Source organism: Pan troglodytes, chromosome 2, assembly GCF_028858775.2.
Source record: "Pan troglodytes isolate AG18354 chromosome 2, NHGRI_mPanTro3-v2.0_pri, whole genome shotgun sequence".
Lineage (NCBI taxonomy): Eukaryota > Metazoa > Chordata > Mammalia > Primates > Hominidae > Pan > Pan troglodytes.
Window position 1 is genome coordinate 152,551,180 of NC_086015.1, and position 17,009 is coordinate 152,568,188.

General features: G+C 38.7%; 1 protein-coding gene across 2 annotated transcripts; it reads right to left on the bottom strand.

Moving 5' to 3' along the window:
* Positions 1-7,587: 7,587 nt before the first annotated feature.
* Positions 7,588-16,441, bottom strand: TM4SF1 (transmembrane 4 L six family member 1). 2 transcript variants are annotated; one of them, XM_009446670.3, is made up of 5 exons: positions 15,959-16,441; positions 14,270-14,359; positions 14,033-14,178; positions 10,276-10,456; positions 7,588-8,446 (listed from the first exon to the last, which is right to left on the bottom strand). In XM_009446670.3, exons 1-5 carry the CDS (start codon positions 16,133-16,135, stop codon positions 8,432-8,434), a joined length of 609 nt encoding a protein of 202 aa, XP_009444945.1. In that variant the 5' UTR covers positions 16,136-16,441; the 3' UTR covers positions 7,588-8,431. The 2 variants fall into 2 exon arrangements, with proteins under 2 accessions (XP_009444945.1, XP_009444946.1); XM_009446671.3 differs by having other exon boundaries at positions 10,256-10,456; positions 15,959-16,332.
* Positions 16,442-17,009: the final 568 nt, after the last annotated feature.

Consider the following 17,009-nt stretch of genomic DNA (forward strand, 5'->3'; position numbering starts at 1 on the left):
TTTCATTTCTGTCTTTTTCCAACCTTAAGCTTTGTGTGCCCCTCATCCACAGCATGTCCTTGCCCCCCATACCTCTACTCCCATGCATAAAAGGATGCGTAGGCAAATGTACATGGAAGTCTCTTTTCAACCTCTGCAGGGGATTGTAGGCGAAATATACTATTGCCCACACTTATGTACAAGGATACCCTATGCATTATTGGGATTAAGAAATATTGAGTGGTATTTCTGTCTCTGAAATTCTATTGTCTCTCCCACTTAGAGAAGCCTATTACAAGTCAGCTACAATAGGACTTTCTTTCTCCAAAGTTGTGACATTGGAAATCAGGACTCCTCTTACAAACCCAGGTAGTTGATTTGTTTAAAGGACACATAGTATTTTCCTAGAGAATTGGAGCAAGAACAACAGGGTAGAAGCCCTGCAGACCTGTTTGAGTGCAGAAGACACGGACAAAGCATATCCGTGTTCCCATCCATCGAACAGGCAGCAGCTAATAATGTAATGAATTCTGTTCTCTCATCCTAAGCTTTTGGTTGTCGTTGAAGTACTCTTCTGAATTCCACCTATTATCATTTAATGAGCGTTTGCTATGTTGCCAGCTCTGTGCTTTTTGTTACATCTGCTATTCATTCTCTTTCCAAAGCTGTAGCCCCACGGTCTCATAGTTAAATAATTCAGATGTTTTGAGTTAAATAGGTTTTTACAACAAGACTTTTCAGAGCTAGTGGAAGGTCCATGTGTGTAGTGAATCTTTGGGAAGATTTATTTGGTATACATTATTTCCCAGATTTTTTCAAGGGCGTCTCATAAGACATGTTTAGTTCAGAAGATGCTACTGAGGTCTCAGAGGCTGCTATCTCTTTCTCTGTTATGAGTTGAGTTGTGTCTTCTTAAAAAAGACATGTTGAGGCCCATACACTTTAGAATGTGACCTTTTTTGGAAATACAGGCTTCACAGAGGTAATCAAGTTAAAACGAAGTCATTAGACTGAGCCTTAATCCAACATGACTGGTGTCCTTATAAAAAGGAAGAAATTTGGACAGAGAGGCAGACACGAGGGATGACAATGTGAGGAGACACAGGGAGAAGATGGCCATCTACAAGCCAAGGAATGTCTGACGTTTCCTGGAGCTAGGAGAGAGGTCTGTAACTGATCCTTTCCCAGTGCCTTCAGAGGGAGCATGAGCCTGCTGACACGATTTCAGACTTCTGGCCTCCAGAAACATGAGACAATATATTTCTGTTTTTCTAAGCTACCTACCAGTTTGTCGGACTTTGTTTTGGCAGCCCTAGGAAACTCATATGTTCTTCTAGCTGGGTGGTGGGTAAATCAGGCTCAGTTTCTCCCCTCTTTACTTCTTTATTTTAAAAAATATATTGGAAAACTTCTATCATAAGTATAAAATTAACAAAAATACACATTTATCTCCTTTTCCATTGTAATAGAAGTATCCATTTTTATCTAGGCAAATAGCCAGCTACATTAGAAACAAACTTTTCCCGCAAAAGACCACAGAATAAATATTTCAGGCTTTGTGTGACATGTAGTCTCTGTCAACTGTTCAGCTCTGCCATTATAGGGGAAAAGCAACCATACACAACATGTAAACAAATCAGTGTTGCTGTATTCCCATAAAATTCCATTGACAAAGCAGGCAGCAGATCAGATTTGTCCCGTGGGCCATGGTTTGCTGACCCCGGATTACTGAGCACCTGCTATATGCCAGGCATTATTTTAGAAGTTGGCAATGCAATAGTGAGCAACACAGTCAAAGTCTCTGCTCTCACAGAGCCTGGAAAATCTTGTTCACAGCTGTGTCCTCAGCACCTTGTGCAGTGCATGACATGCAATGAGCAATCCATAAATACTGAATCAGTGAGTGACTGGAAGTCCCCCAGGCAGGAAGAGATGAGCCAAACCTTGAGAGTGCTAGGCTAGAGGAAAACTCTGGGAACCCTGGGATGCTAACTAACGCAAAACAGAAGAAGCTCCACTAGCAGTTTGATTCCTTGACAACAAACAAACAAACAAACAAAAATCAATGAGTTCTCATATGCACCGAATGCACCAAAAGACATGTACAAAAATGATCACAGCAGCATATTTCCTAAGATCCCTGAAAACAGCTAAGATCCCTGAAAGCAACTCAAATGTCCATCAATAGAATGATGGATATTATTCTACCCCATTGAAACATTTCACACACAAGTTTTGTGTTTTATTTTTATTTATTTATTTATTTATTTTTAATGTCAATGAATTCAAAGGAATCACACATAGGTTTTTGTATAGAAACAGCACTACATTTCTGTAAGAGGTGCTTTTTCAAGATATCTATGTTCACTAGTTGTAGCCTACAACTAGAAGGCTCTGTGTCAAACATTCCACTTGCTACTAATTCCTACCATACCCCTCTTTGTTCCGAGAACATTGTACCCCACATGTACCCCAGAACTTAAAAGTATAACAAAAAAATAAAAAATAAAAATAATAATGAAAAAACTTAAAAAAGAAGAAACGAAAAGAAAAAGAAAAGGAATGGTGAGAGGAGATAACTTTGCTTTGTACACAGTCTTAGTGGGAAAGTTTCTAGTTCCTCACCTTTAAGTATTACGTTAGCTACTTTTTCATAGATGTTCTTCATCAAGTTGAGGAAGTTCTCCTCTATTTCCAGCTTGCTGGGAGTTTTTATCATTAATGAGTGTTGAATTTTGTCAAATACTTTTTCTATATCTAGTGATATAATCCTGTGATTTTTCCTCTATACCCTGTTGGTGTGATGGATTACATTACTCAATTTTCAAATGTTGAACCAGATTTTGATACCTGAAATAAATACTATTTGGTCATGGTGTTAAAAAAAAAAAAGAAACCCAAAGACAGGAAGCCTTCAGTAAAGATTATGATATGATTGTTTAAGACTGGGGGAAACAGCAAGGCAGGACTTTGAGGTAGGGGGTTCAAAGGCTCTTGAGATATAAACTGTTGATGTTTTCTATTGAGGAGATGGTGGATCTTTCAGAGGTCCCAATAATAAATAATAAAGTTATTTGCTTAGGAAAGAGTCTCCTGGAATAGTTAAACTGTGCTCAAGAAGAGTATGGAATAATACAACCATGAGAATGTTAACAGTAAGCTGTGGAGCAGTTTATGGTTTCGATTCTCCTTGCCCAAGTTATGTGAGTCTTGGTGGAGGAGGGAGTAGATGGTTTGGGTTCTTAATATTTGTGGGATTCTTTCATGTATTGAATATATGACAGTTTATTATATGGATATCATCTATCATCTGAGACAGTAGTGGCCATTTCAACTGGCCCTTAGTCTTGCACACGAATCAAGGATATCTGTACACATGTAACAAAGAGGGGTGTGGTGAGAATTAGTAGCTAGTGTAATGCTTGACACAGAGCTTTCTAGTTGCAGGCTGCAACGACTGATCACAGGTACTTGAAATGGCACCTCTTGGGAAACTATTATTGCTCCTATACGAAAATCTGTGTGTGAAATGTTCATAAGAGATCTACTGTCTCTGTCTCAATGAGTTAGCTACATTAGCTGAGATTACATCCAGAACTGGGGGGCAGGGAGGGAGGAGAGATTGTTTTGATTCTATTTATTTATTTATTTATTTAAGACAGATTCTCGCTCGGTTACCCAGGCTGGACTGCAGTGGTGCCATCTTGGCTCACTATAACCTCGACCTCCTGGGTACAAGCGATTCTCCTGTTTCAGCCTTCCCAGTAGCTGAGATTATAGACATGCACCACCATGCCCGGCTAATTTTTGTATTTTTAGTTGAGATAGGGTTTTGCTATGTTGGCCAGGCTTGTCTTGAACTCCTGACTTCAGGTGATCCGCCTGTCTTGGCCTCCCGAAGTGCTGGGATTACAGGCCTGAGCCACAGAGCCTGGCCTTGATTCTCATTATTTACAAGATTCATCCACCTTGTCTCATGCAGCAGTAGTTTGTTCTTTTTAATTGCTGTATATTAGGAAAGTGTGTGTGTGTGTGTGTGTGTGTGTGTGTGTTTGTGTGTGTGTGTGAGAAGGAGAGAGAGAGAAAGAGAGAAAGAGAGAGAAATGAGAGCAAATAATTGATTCTAGGAAGTAACATGAAATCTAGCTCCAGAAAAACCTAGTAGACTTATTTAACTACAATAATTAAAATATGTGTCTAAATTGGCCAGGACTTGCGTACACAAACTATTTAATGTTAAGAGAAGGAGGGCCGGGTAGGGTGGCTCACACCTGTAATCCCAGCACGTTGGGAGGCTGGGGTGGGAGGATCATGACGTCAGGAGTTCGAGACCAGCCTGGCCAACATGGTGAAACCCTGTCTCTACTAAAAATACAAAAATTAGCCAGGCATGGTGGCATGAGCCTGTAATCCCAGCCACTTGGGAGGCTGAGACAGGAGACTCGCTTAAACTCAGGAGGCAGAGGTTGCAGTGAGCAGAGAAAATTAAAATAAGGAAAATCCAAGCTGTAGTACACAAAGCCCTGATAAAAAGCCAATGTTCAAAGTAAAGGTATGCCATTTCGTTTTAAAATACAGAAAACAGATACATGGTTGATATTTGTAAAAATCTTACTTAGTGGCTAGTCTAAGAAGAAACTGCACTTAACATTTCCCAAACATGCAATTGAAATTATAGGCTCCCCATTATATTTTTAGCCTATGGTTACTGCCAGCCTCACCTGGCCCATCCCTTCACCTAATTGCAGGCATAATTATTCCCCTGTATTTACTGTAGGATGACTCCTCTGTCCAAGCACAAGAACAATGGTTTTCTTACATACCTGGGGAGTTTCCCTTAAAGACTGAGGGCTCCTCTCTGAATTATTTTAGGACTGAATCTTTCTTCTCATCTCATTTTTGTTTTATTTCTAAAAGTAATATGTGCTTATGGTAGAAATTTCAGAAAGTATAGATAAGCGAAATGAATCAAGACAAAAATCACATTGAATCTGATTGAAATTCCTTTTCAGTAATATATTTAAATGGTATTTATAATATACATATACCTAGTAGAGAAAGACATAGAACCCTTCTTTTCTATATTTTCGAAACTTTCTCTTTCATGTAATGTTGTGTGGTTCATACATTTACCCTGATTTAACAGCCACTGACTACATTTATCAAACCAATTCCTTGTTATCAGAGATTTAGGCTCTTGCCATTTTTCCTGGTGTTACAAACAATACTCCCATAATTATTACTGGAAACTGAACTATTGTGAACATCCTTGATGATTTTCTTAAAATAAATTTCTACAAGTAAAAATACTTGGCTAAAGGATGTGTAGGCTTTATATATTGTTGACACAGATCACCAAATGGCTTTTCTGAAAAGTTGCATCAAATCCCATACCTGTTCTCACCATGGGTAAGCGTCAGAGAAAACAATAAAAAAGATCTCACACACATACAAGAAACTCATACTGTGGTAAAGGTAGCATTCTATCAGTTGTCTGAGATTTCAGTGCATGAGATTTCCTTTATGTAGGAATGTATTTGTAAATTTGGTCACTATGGTAAATTGACACTCAGAGGCCATGTGTACTATTCAAGTGATTCAGATTCTACAGTAATTTTTATTGTTTTAATGTTGTCAGGTAAGAATGAGCTGTTTTAGTACAACCCCTGAGGGAGTTTCCAGCCAAATTGAAAGGCCTAGAATATTACAAACCAGGAGCGTAGGCTATAAACAGAACTTAAGGAGGGTGTAAGGTAATTTGTGTAAGCTATTTCCTTCAGGTGATGACAATGTCTACTATTAAAAGATTCACAAACAAGGGGAAATGTTGAGTCACTCAAACTTAGGCTCTAGGATAGGGATGACTAAGGCTCTCAGGGGCCTGTCAAAGTCCCCATTAGGTGGGTGGAGTATCTGAGTGCCAGTGTAGGATAGGAGGAAGACTCTAGCCCCTGGGCCCTGGTGGCAGAGCAGGTAGATGAGGCAGAGGAGAGGAGCAGGGAAAACACCGTGTTCATGTTACACCAACTTGGAGTCAAATCAGTGTTTTTTTTTTTTTTTTTTGCTACAGTGTTTTTCATTTGCTAAAGATGTGGCCTTGGACAGATTACTTAACCTCACTGAGCTTTGAGTCTATAAAATAGAGAGAAGTAATACCTTCTAGGGCTGCTGAGAGATTTCAGTGGAATAGTATGTGTAAAACTAATTACAATAAGTGACATACTGAAGGGACTCAAGAAATTGTTGCTGTTATTATGATAATGGTTGATAATTATTATTGCCATGTCCTTTGAGGATAGATTTAGGAAAAAATGATGCTTATGACTGATTATTATGCCTTTTATCTTGGATCCTGTATTGCAGGGGTTTTTAATCTGGTGTCCAAGAATTCCCAAAAGACCCCATGGATTAAATAACTGGGGGAGTGGGGTGTTAAACTTAGATGGGAAAAAAAGTGTCATTTTTTACTAACTTATAACAAAAATTTAATATTTCCTTTAATTATGACTATGCAACAAACCAAAGTAGCATCAGTAATACTGATCATACTTTGATCTACAATAAAAATTTGCATATGTTTTCATATCACATTAAATTTGCTGCAGGTATCTCGAAATATCATTTTAATTGAAATTGTATTTCAAAAGTACGATAGGGGGCTGGGGGGCAAGGGGAGGGAGGGCAAATACCTAATGCGTGTGGTTGATGATGGGTTGATGGGTGCAGCAAACCACCATGGCACCTGTATACCTATGTAACAAACCTGCACGTTCCGTCCCAGAACTTAAAGAAAATAAAAAATAATAAAAATAAAAATAAATAAATAATAAAAGTGCTTAGCATATTGGCTAACTCTGCTCAGTGAAAAAAAAAAAGGATAGTTCTTAGACCCACTCCTTAGAAGGCTGTTAGGACACACGTTATTGCTATCCACAGGTGTTGACATGACAGAGCTGGCTGTCAAGACAACTACACTATACGTTTAAAAAAACATTTTCATAAAACATTCTAGTGTATTGGTTTTCTTCATAATTCTATGCATTTTATGAATTTATAAACATTATTCTTCGAAGGTGTCTGTAGGTTTCACCAGCCTGCCAGAGGGACTATGGTACAGAGTGGGTTGAAACCTTCAGTCAGGAGCCGCCCACTGCAGGGCAGCTTGCCCATAGGAGGAGCTCTGCTGTCTAATAGCTGGTTATGCTTCTTTATAAATTTGCTTGTCTGTTGTCCAGACCAATGAACACCAAAAACGGAACATTTCTATAGAAAATTCCCAATAAGTCCAGGAATCCTGTCACTTGAAAGAGCCTAACCCTGTACAGTAAGGAGAAAAATGCCTGTTACCCTTCCAGGGAGGCTGATACTTGCAGCACCTGGTAGAAAGGACCACTGCCTAACTGGGGTGATGATCCCACAGGTACAGCAATGGCAATTTACAGACAGCAGAGAAAGAAGAGGACAAAGAGGATGAGAGAGTAGGATAAAGAAACAAAAAGACAGGAAGCCGTTAGCAATAGGGGCCACATAACTTGCAAACTGGAAAAAAAAAAAGGGGGGGAGAAAATAGAGAGCTTTTAAGGATAATGAAACTAAACAACAACAGCATGGTAGTGAATACTTTATTTTGTTGTAAACAAGTTAGTTTTGAGGGTATTTCCTCGTGGTCCTCCTGCCGTCACTCGTCCCCGTGTTCCAATGATGCTGATCAACTGCTTTATTCAGTTTCCCATCTTTCTTCTTGCCCAGTCATCGTAGCCTTTCTTTTTTTAAACACATGATCCCTAGTACTCATCTTTGGAGGACAAAAGGCTTTCCATATGTTAGAAAAATTTGAATCTCATAGTACTCACAACAACGAGCAGCATTGTAAGTTGTGATGCACTCATTTGGATTGGAACATTCTCAATCAGTCCTTCCACTCTAAGTAAATATTTGTTTCTCACAGAACACAAGGCAGTTCAAAGGGCCTCTTGTTAGAGATTTATAGGTGTATGAATGGGAAACATCATACAAGCAGTGAAAACAAAAATCTTTTCAGGTTGTCAGATTTTCTCCTTCTTGGTCTTATAAAAAGCAACTAGACATCTTTAATTTAAAAAATACATGCACATATATACAATAGTGATTGGAATGTTATTTTTATCCAAAACATTATAGAGTTTATCTCAGATATACTGAGGACTGTCACTCAGTCTGTAAATTACCCCCAGAGGGTGGTTTGTTTCCTCATTCCTTAAAAAAAAACAAAAACAAATAAACAAACAAAAAAGAAGTTTACTAAATTTAAACACTGACATCCTGTGAAGATGCCAGTCTTTACAGGCGTTTGTAAAAGTAGACTGTGGGGAGTATGTTACACTAATACAAAGTTTTACAAATGAATACAAGTGAAATATATAAATTACAATGAAACAGAGGAAGATTGTGGCTCTGTCCTGTGGTGGTTCTTTTAGCAGTCATATTGCTGTAAAGAAAATAAAATACCATTAGGCTATAATCAGGATAAATAATGATGACATTTTAGTCCTTTAAGTTCCTATTTTAAGCAAACATAAACAGACTGATCTCAGCTTCAGCAAAGCTTAGGCCAACCATACTTAGGGCTTGGACAATGCTCACAAAATGTTTCCTAAACAAACCCAGATCCCTTGTCTTCCATGAGTAAAGGCTGCAGAAAGGGCCCATAGAAACTGCAGGATACTGATGTTGGGTTGCTTTGAGTGCATTTGTGTGGGGTTTTAATCTTAGGGATTTAAAAGATAATGCCATGGAAGTTTCACACTGGTATGAGCTCAATGTGGGTAACCTTTCAAATTAAATGCTACCGAGTTATGGACCTGACTCTTCTACATGAAAAGGCCTGCCCTTTGAAAGTGTCTTTTGTCTTATAAACAAAGGTAACAGATCTTCCCTGTAGTATCTGGGAAGAAGCCATCCCTACAGTGACTCAGCTGGGAAACCTGGTGTATTTACTACCCCAAATCAGAGGAGAGTATCATTCCCTGCCAAATCACTTCAGCCATTTTGGTCATTGGCTCTTTATGCCTGTCCCCAAAATGTACTAAGTGTACTAAGTGAGTACATTTAGTACAAGTAATCACTTACTTTGAACTCTGCCTTGTATGAAATTCAAGGCTAAAGGTAAGCTGCATGACAGCAATCCCTAGAGGATACTTCTCTGCCCTTCCCCAACCGTACTGCTTGAAAGAAGCTCCATATTGAAGGTTTCCCATTCCCTTATTTTCTTGGAAATTTGCCAAAGAAATTATTAATCTTGCTATACTTGCCTGATAAGGAAAACTGGATTTTCATTTTAACCTTCCCCTAAAATTACAGAAAGTTTCCTTTTATTTTCAGCAAAGTTTTTCATGGTAGCAATGGGCTTTCAGTTTTCATTAGGTTTTTGTCTTATTTTTAAAAGAAAGTTAACAGATCTGGCACCAGAGGAGTAAATGGTTTGAAAAATATAAGACATAAAATAACCCTCTCAAAGATAGGATCAAAGCTGGACTTTCATCAATTCAATAATATATATATTTTAGGAGGATATAGAAACAAGAACTTTCACTGCTACAAACAAATGCATTTTTTTCTCCTAAATCATATCCCCAGGAAACAAGTGCTTCCTGGTTTTCTTTCACAACGAAAGGCTTTTCATGAGCTGCTGTTCAAAGATTGCTAGTGATTCTCCATACTTACTGCTTAGGCATTTTTATGACTCCTTATTAGGAAGGAATTGCAGAAAATCCAACCAAACAGCAAGTGTGGAATACAGGTTAAAAGTAGGAGCCTTTGCACAAAGCGACTCAAGGTTTGAAGCCTGGTATTTCCTGAGTAGGTGATCTTAAGCCTATTGCTTAATATTTGAGTCATAGTCTCATCTGAAAAATGGGTTTAGCATAGTGCCTGATGCATTGAATGGTTGGCTATTACTTATGTATACTAGTTGGGAATATAACAGCAAACAAAGAGCAGACATCTCTTTTTTTCTGTCTCTGCAGCGAGAGCAGAGGCAGTGGATTAGATCCTGAAGGGAGCGCTGTGTCTATGGGCAGCATGTTCTTGTGTACATAGAGCCAACTGCAAAGAACTAAGACAATCCTGTGACTGTGAGACTCGAGGAAGCTTGTTACTGACAGCTAAAGTGAATGCTATAATTGTGTTGCTACAAAGATGATATCAGAATAAATGCTGGTAGGTCGAGCATGTTTGGTTTTGCCTTTTTCTTTATGATGAAAACAATGGTATATTAACACCAGGGCCAGACCACGACATTTTCATGCAGGTTCTTACCTGTTGGCGAGAGCAGCAAAAGCCACATATGCCTCCAAGCACTCCATTTATTACTTGAATAAGACACAAGATGAATTCAATTCCACCAAGAGCCAAGAGGATAGAAAACAGAGATACATTCCATTCCACAATGTGCTTGGGTTCAGTGCACTTGGACCATGTGGAGGTATCCAGAAGGTACCTGTGGGTAAAAAGAGAAACTTCTGACACACGGTCATACTTGAGGGGATACTTCATAAACTACTTTTGTTTGGTGGCTTTTCATTCAGAAAAAAGGAATGAATTATTCAGTATCCTGTGTAAGTTTCTTCCACTGCATGTCAATTCCACAAAATGGAGGAATTTAGCCCAGATCCTACTGTAATGATAAACATAAAATTATAATTTATAATTTTTGACCCCAATCTAGGATTACATGGTCAGAAATTCTCACCTTATAATGATGTTTATATTCCCTAACAGGCATCTGAATTCTTATAAACAAAAATAAAAATGCAGAACTGTATTTGTGCTGTGTTTAAAGCTAGGTAAGATTCATGTATGTATATGGAAGTAAACTACGAGCAAATGCAGAAAAATGAAAATAATTCATGTGCTAAAGTAGAGTACGTGTAGGTGTTTTTTAAAACTGTTTTCCAATTTTATTGTTGTTATTGGTATAAAAGATGGGTATTTGTATTCAATATTGAGTGAATATTTAGAAAATACAATCTCTTTAGGCTAGTTTTTTTTGAACTTTAAAATATTAATTTAGATCATTTTATTACATCTCAATTTGTTACTGCTGAAAATTATCCAAATTCTGGCAAGTTTGGATATTTAATATGCTGGAATTTTTCAACTGAGACCTTTGGAACAAAGCTATTTTTTGTTTTTAAGGAATAAATTAATTTGCACATGAAGCAAATTCATGGGATTAAACCCAACTAATTTGATAGCTCTTTACTTTTTTCTGAGACAGAGTCTGGCTCTGTTGCCCAGGCTGGAGTGCAATGGCTCAATCTTGGCTCATTGCAACCTCTACGTCCCGGGTTCAAGCCATTCTCCTGCCTCAGCCTCCCAAAGTGCTGGGATTACAGGCGTGAACCACCACGCCCGGCTGATAGCTCTTCACTTTCATGATGCTGTGCCCAAGAGTTGATAATAGCATGTAGCGCACTGCATTCGCTCATTCAACAAAGATTATTGAGCACTCAGTGTGAGTCTGACACTGAGCCAGAGCTGGGGATATAATGGAGCACAGGGCACGGGCTCTGTCCTGAAAGAGCATAGCTTCTAAAGGAAGAGACAAGTCACAAGTAATCTCAATGCAACAGATATGCTGATCGGTAAACAAAGTATGGAAGAGCCACAGAGGAAGGGCACCTAACCTAGTCCAGGGAGAACACCTGCTTATGTATCTATTCAATAAGGCTGAGCTCCATGAAGGTAGGAGCCAGACCTATTCATCATTGTATATCCAGCCGCTAGAACAGTATCTGACACACAATAGCCACTCAACACATTTTAAAAGCAGTTGAATGATAAATAACAATATGAAGTTCCTTTGTGAAATGTCAGCAAACCATACTGAGGTGATATCTGACTATAGATTCTAGGATTTAGTCGATTTTATAAATACCTGGATATTCTTCTAGTCTGAAAAATTCTACTTCTGATAGCTCTCCTAGAATTTCAGCCTTTGCTACAGAGTATTTGGATTCTTAACAAAATATAATACAATCATGTGGGAAAATCAAGGTTTGACTTAATTCCACAAAGAGGCCTGGTATAATTCTTTTCTTATCACGACTTCCTTCCACAACAGAACAAAGGGGCTTGGAATTTGAGACCTAACTTTAGAATAGTTCATTGAGCCAATCAGAGATTATAGTTGTTCATTTCAAGAAAAGTTCTGTTTTTGTGGCCCTGTCTTTCTGCATGTCAGCAGAACAAAAATCTATATTTTCAGGTCTCAATGTAAAAAAAATTTTTTGGCTCCACCTGGCTCCCAGGCAACTAACCTGTGGCTTCTGACTGTTAGTTATTTCCCATATTGAAATCCTTGGACAGTTTTAAATGAAGAATGACATAGAAGAGGAGGAAGGTTTCTTGTAGAATCCAGAGTGGATAATGGGAGGGGCAAACAGTCAAATAGCTATAAAAACCATTTAGCGATACTACCACCTCTCCCTGCATTCTGGCTGCATAAGTCATGACTTTTCTTAGAAGTCTGTTTGTGCAATAGTTTTGTATGTTTGTACATATGTGAATAGCCATTTTCTACTAGTACATCCAGTATGTTCTGATAAAAGCTGAGTCATGATTGATCACAGTTTTGAACACCAAAATTTCAAACTTCTGTAAGTATCAATTTTCCTTCAAAGGCTACCATTGGGTTATGTTTATTGTAAGGTAGTAGCTAATATTAACAGCTAACAGTGGCAGTTGCACACAATGTGGCAGCCTCTGTGGGGAACATTTTACATATTATTTCATTAATTCTTACGACAATTGCCATTGATTTTATTTTACCAGTGGAGTAACTGAGATGCAGAGAGCTCATTTCACCTTTTCCTACAGATAGGTGCAGAGCTGCGATTGAACCCAGCTAATTCAAATTCATGATCTCATAACTATGCTAAATTTGTGAGATTCATATATCCTCACTACATGCTTTAAATTCATGGGGACAAACATTCTTGATAATATAATTCGTTATTAATATTATTTTTAATCATGAATCTCAAAACTAAACCTTTCAAAATTCAACTTCAGAAAGTTGAGTAGGGAAAAGGTAAACTCAGAATCAACTCCTGCTCAAAGAAACATGTCATCCATTCATCACCACATACATCCGTTTCTATCAGCTGTGCTGTTTCTGTTCTTTTCTGGATAACTGATAAAAAAAATAAGTATCAACATAGAATGGTGGAACAGCACAAATTATCCTGATATTATGATTGTGAATAGGCCTTACTTATATAGCTTAATAACTAAAAAAGGGGGCATTGTACATAGTTTGTATGTTTTATATGAGTGTATGTATGTGTACGTTTTATATGAGTGCATGTATACACAGGGGTAAGGGCATGATTTGCCCTGGGCTTGGGTTAAATTCATATAGTTGCCATTCTTATTATATATGGAATCTATAATACTTTCTTATAAGATAGTAAAATGTATTACACTTCATCAGGCAATTGTTCTGGTATGATGTATGAAGTAATTGAGATGCACTATATGAACACAAACCCTAAGTCTAGACTGCCTGGGTTCAAATGCTAACTGCCACTTTCTGGCAACGTGACCTTGGATGAATTACTCCATCTCTCTGTGATTTTGTTTCCTCATCTTTAAAATAGGAAGTCACTTCATAGGGTTATTATAAGGACTGAATTATTGAATCTATTCAAAAGCACTTTGTATTTGGGAAGCTGAGGTAGGGGTATTGCTTGAGCTCGGGAGTTAGAGGCTGCAGTAAGCTATGATTGTGCCACTGCATTCTAGCCTGGGTGACAGATCAAGACCCTGTCTCTGGGGGAAAAAAAGAAAGAAAGAAAGAAAAGAAAAGAAGCATTTAGAATTTGTTTAGGTCAGGGACTGGGGATCCATCCTTGGATACCTATTGCCTAAACCATGCCTGAGTCAGTGAGAATAAACACCGGCTAGGTGGGTGGATGGATGGATAAGTGGATGCCTATCTGGTTTGATAGAGCTGCCACTATATACACGTGGTGGATAAAAATGTGTAGCCATGTAGAGAGTAATTACATACTGGCCCTCGGTGCTGGCAAAGGTGTAGTTCCACTGGCTGAGGGAATCAAGACATAGTGGTCCTTCTGCTAAGCCAAGGGCTGCCACAATGACACAGTAGCCAGATCCTGCAATTCCAAAGAGAGCAGCCAGTACAGAAGAAAGCATCTAGGGAAAAGCAGAAACACAGGAAGTGAGCCACAGAGTGCCACAGCTACATATTAGGAGTCATTTTCACCACCAGGGCAGGAGGACCTACCGCACATCGTTTGCCACAGTTTTCATGGCCACAGCAGCCACAGCAGTCATCCTGTTCCAGCCCAATGAAGACAAATGCTGGCAGGAGCATCTGGTTAGGAAACAAACAAAGTCAGGTCATTGACTTGCTCAGGCTCATATGGGTCAGGTTAGGCATCTCTTGGTAAAATATATTTATTTCCAATGACGTTAACTGGCTTTGATTAGGTTGATCAGATATCTCAAAGAATGTAAACCTCTGAGGAGAAAAAGACCATTTAAATGTCATATCTGCTTGTTTTCATGTAATCTGTCAAAGCATTTTTTAGGGTGAGGGTGTAACATGGGAGGAGTAAAATAATAAACTGTAAATGTGTTTATTCCACAAGAGTTTATCACATGACCCCAGATAACAAACTGTTTTGGAAATATTAAACCCTTTCTTTAAATCTGATTTTTTCCACTTGTAAAATGCAGAATATACCAACAAATCTTTAATAGAATAACTGAAACTTTTTTGTAAATGGGAGACATGAAAGCTATATATAATAAATATTAACTGCTTCCTTGATTATACAAATGCATAGTTTTAACTTAACAATATTAAGCTCTTAAAATATAGTAAATATGAAATACTTCAGGTTCAAGATCGAAAGAAACTTAAGTGTGATGTTATGTTTAAGACAAATAATCATGTTAACATGATAATAATGCTTAAATTTGAGGCAGACGGGCACTGTGGCTCATGCCTGTAATCCCAGCACTTTGGGAGGCCAAGGTAGGAGGGTCACTTGGGCCCATGAGTTCAAGACCAGCCTGGGCAACATGGCGAAACCCCATCTCATTAAATAAAATAAAATTAAATAAAATCTCATTAAATAAATAATTTAGGGCAGATTTGCCATGCCATAATCAGTGTATTAGGTTTAAATGTTTTACTATCTTTTACTTGATTAAGAAAATTTATCACGTATGGTACCATTCCATAAAATTTCTCCTTAAAATTTTTAATCCCAGCACTTTAAAGTAGCAAACTTAAGTTTGTTCACATTCTTTCCATGCTGTGGTTGAAGCTAATGCTTTCAGCTCCCAGGTTGGCAGGGAAATTCCTCTCACTTCAATCAAAAACAATTCTTGGAAAAAATAACACATTCCACTATTAGCTTCAGACACCGACCTGCTGCTAACTGTAGGGTTTTTCCTAGACGCCACACCCCAGCCTTACATAAAGGAGAAAGCTTAGAGTTCTTTTAAAATAGCAATGCACTCACAATTCATTATTTTTCCCTATCACAGATGGCTGAAAATAAACAGCAGAGAATTTGGATTCAAAACTGTTGATTTAGGCAGAGAACCAGCCAACCCCTTCCGGCTCCCCAGAGCAAATGTTAAATGACTACCCGTTCTAGTAGAAACTCTATAGTCTCTCAAATCTGATTTAAAAGCGAATATCTGTTTCCTACCTATAGAGTTTAGCAAAAAGGCAGTTCACTTTTAGTTGAAAGAGCGTTTTGTAAAACAACATCTAATAAAATTACTACGCTATACTGTACCAATCTCGCTTTTGTATAATCTGCTTTCAAAGGAATGAACAGCAACAAAAAAGTCACTTGATTTAGAAATATGCATTACAAAAAACTTTCCACGAAAATACATAATGAAAACATCTAGGAAACAGGAGAGAATTCAGTAATAATCCTGAATGACTTACCAGCAGGCCCCCTCCTACGATGCCAGAAAAGAACCACACGAAGCGGCTGAGGTGGTTTTCGGAGGCATACTTTGTTTCCCCATTGGGAAAGTAAAGCAAAATATTAGCCACAATGCACAGGAGGGCGAGCCCCACCAGAGAATGTCCGATGCATCGTGCACACTTCCCATAGCACATGGTGGTCTGCTAGGTTTTCTCCCCCTTCTCTTTGTCTTCAGCTCAGTGATACCCCAAATTAGATGAAAGTGTGCCCTTCTGGTGGAGAAAGCAAACACCACTCTCAGCCCATTCCTGCTACCTCTTAAATACTGCGATTCTTAGTCACTGAGTGGATGAGGTACTTTGCTTTCATTGGTCCTAATGGCAGGCTCTGGCTGTGGTGCGAAGAGGCAGGGGGAATGTCCCGCCCTTCAGACGAAATCCTTGGGACAGGCAAAACCAGGGGCAGGATGTGAGAAACAGCCTCAGTCATAGGCAACAGGGAAAATGATTAATCTTGAACAAGGCATTGACTGTGCAACTCCTCCACAAGATAAAGAATCAACAGGAAAGCCTAACATGACTTTCCAGTAACTGCCAAGTGTCCGAGATGCAACAGCCCTGGTTGAGGCTTTGAAAGACAGTGAGCTGTGCCCCTGCTCCATGCAGCTGTCTGGACAGCTTCCAATCTGAGAGCTCTGTGTTCATTTCTACCTTTGTGCTGATTTAATTTACAACCTGGGGCAAATCTCCTGAGCTCATTTCCTTGTCTATTAAATACAAGGTGTCTGAGACGTCTCCCATGGATTTGAGAAGGCTGTTGAGAAAACTACAGAGCAAACTTCTTTACTCTGCCTACAGCAAGCTCTGCAGGATGGATTTCAGTGTTCAGCGTCCCTGGACATCTGCCTCTAAAACAAATCTGCACCACCACAGAGGTGGCATCAGTCAACACAAAGGGCTCAGGTGCTTTTTAAAAATTATTGAGTGTTGCTGTCAGGAAAAGCAATGCCAGGAAGGGCCAAGGAAGGCCTAAAGCATGGGACAAAAATAAAAATAGGAAGAAGAGAGG

Coding starts and splice junctions, on each gene's coding strand:
- TM4SF1 (XM_009446671.3), bottom strand. CDS start 16,135: ATGTGCTATGGGAAGTGTGCACGATGCATCGGACATTCTCTGGTGGGG. Junction 10,457..14,032: donor TTTGCCAGCACCGAGGGCCA/GTATGTAATTAC, acceptor TTTTACCCACAG/GTACCTTCTGGATACCTCCA. Junction 8,447..10,255: donor GTAAGAACCTGCATGAAAAT/GTCGTGGTCTGG, acceptor TTTTCTTTACAG/CAATATGACTGCTAAAAGAA.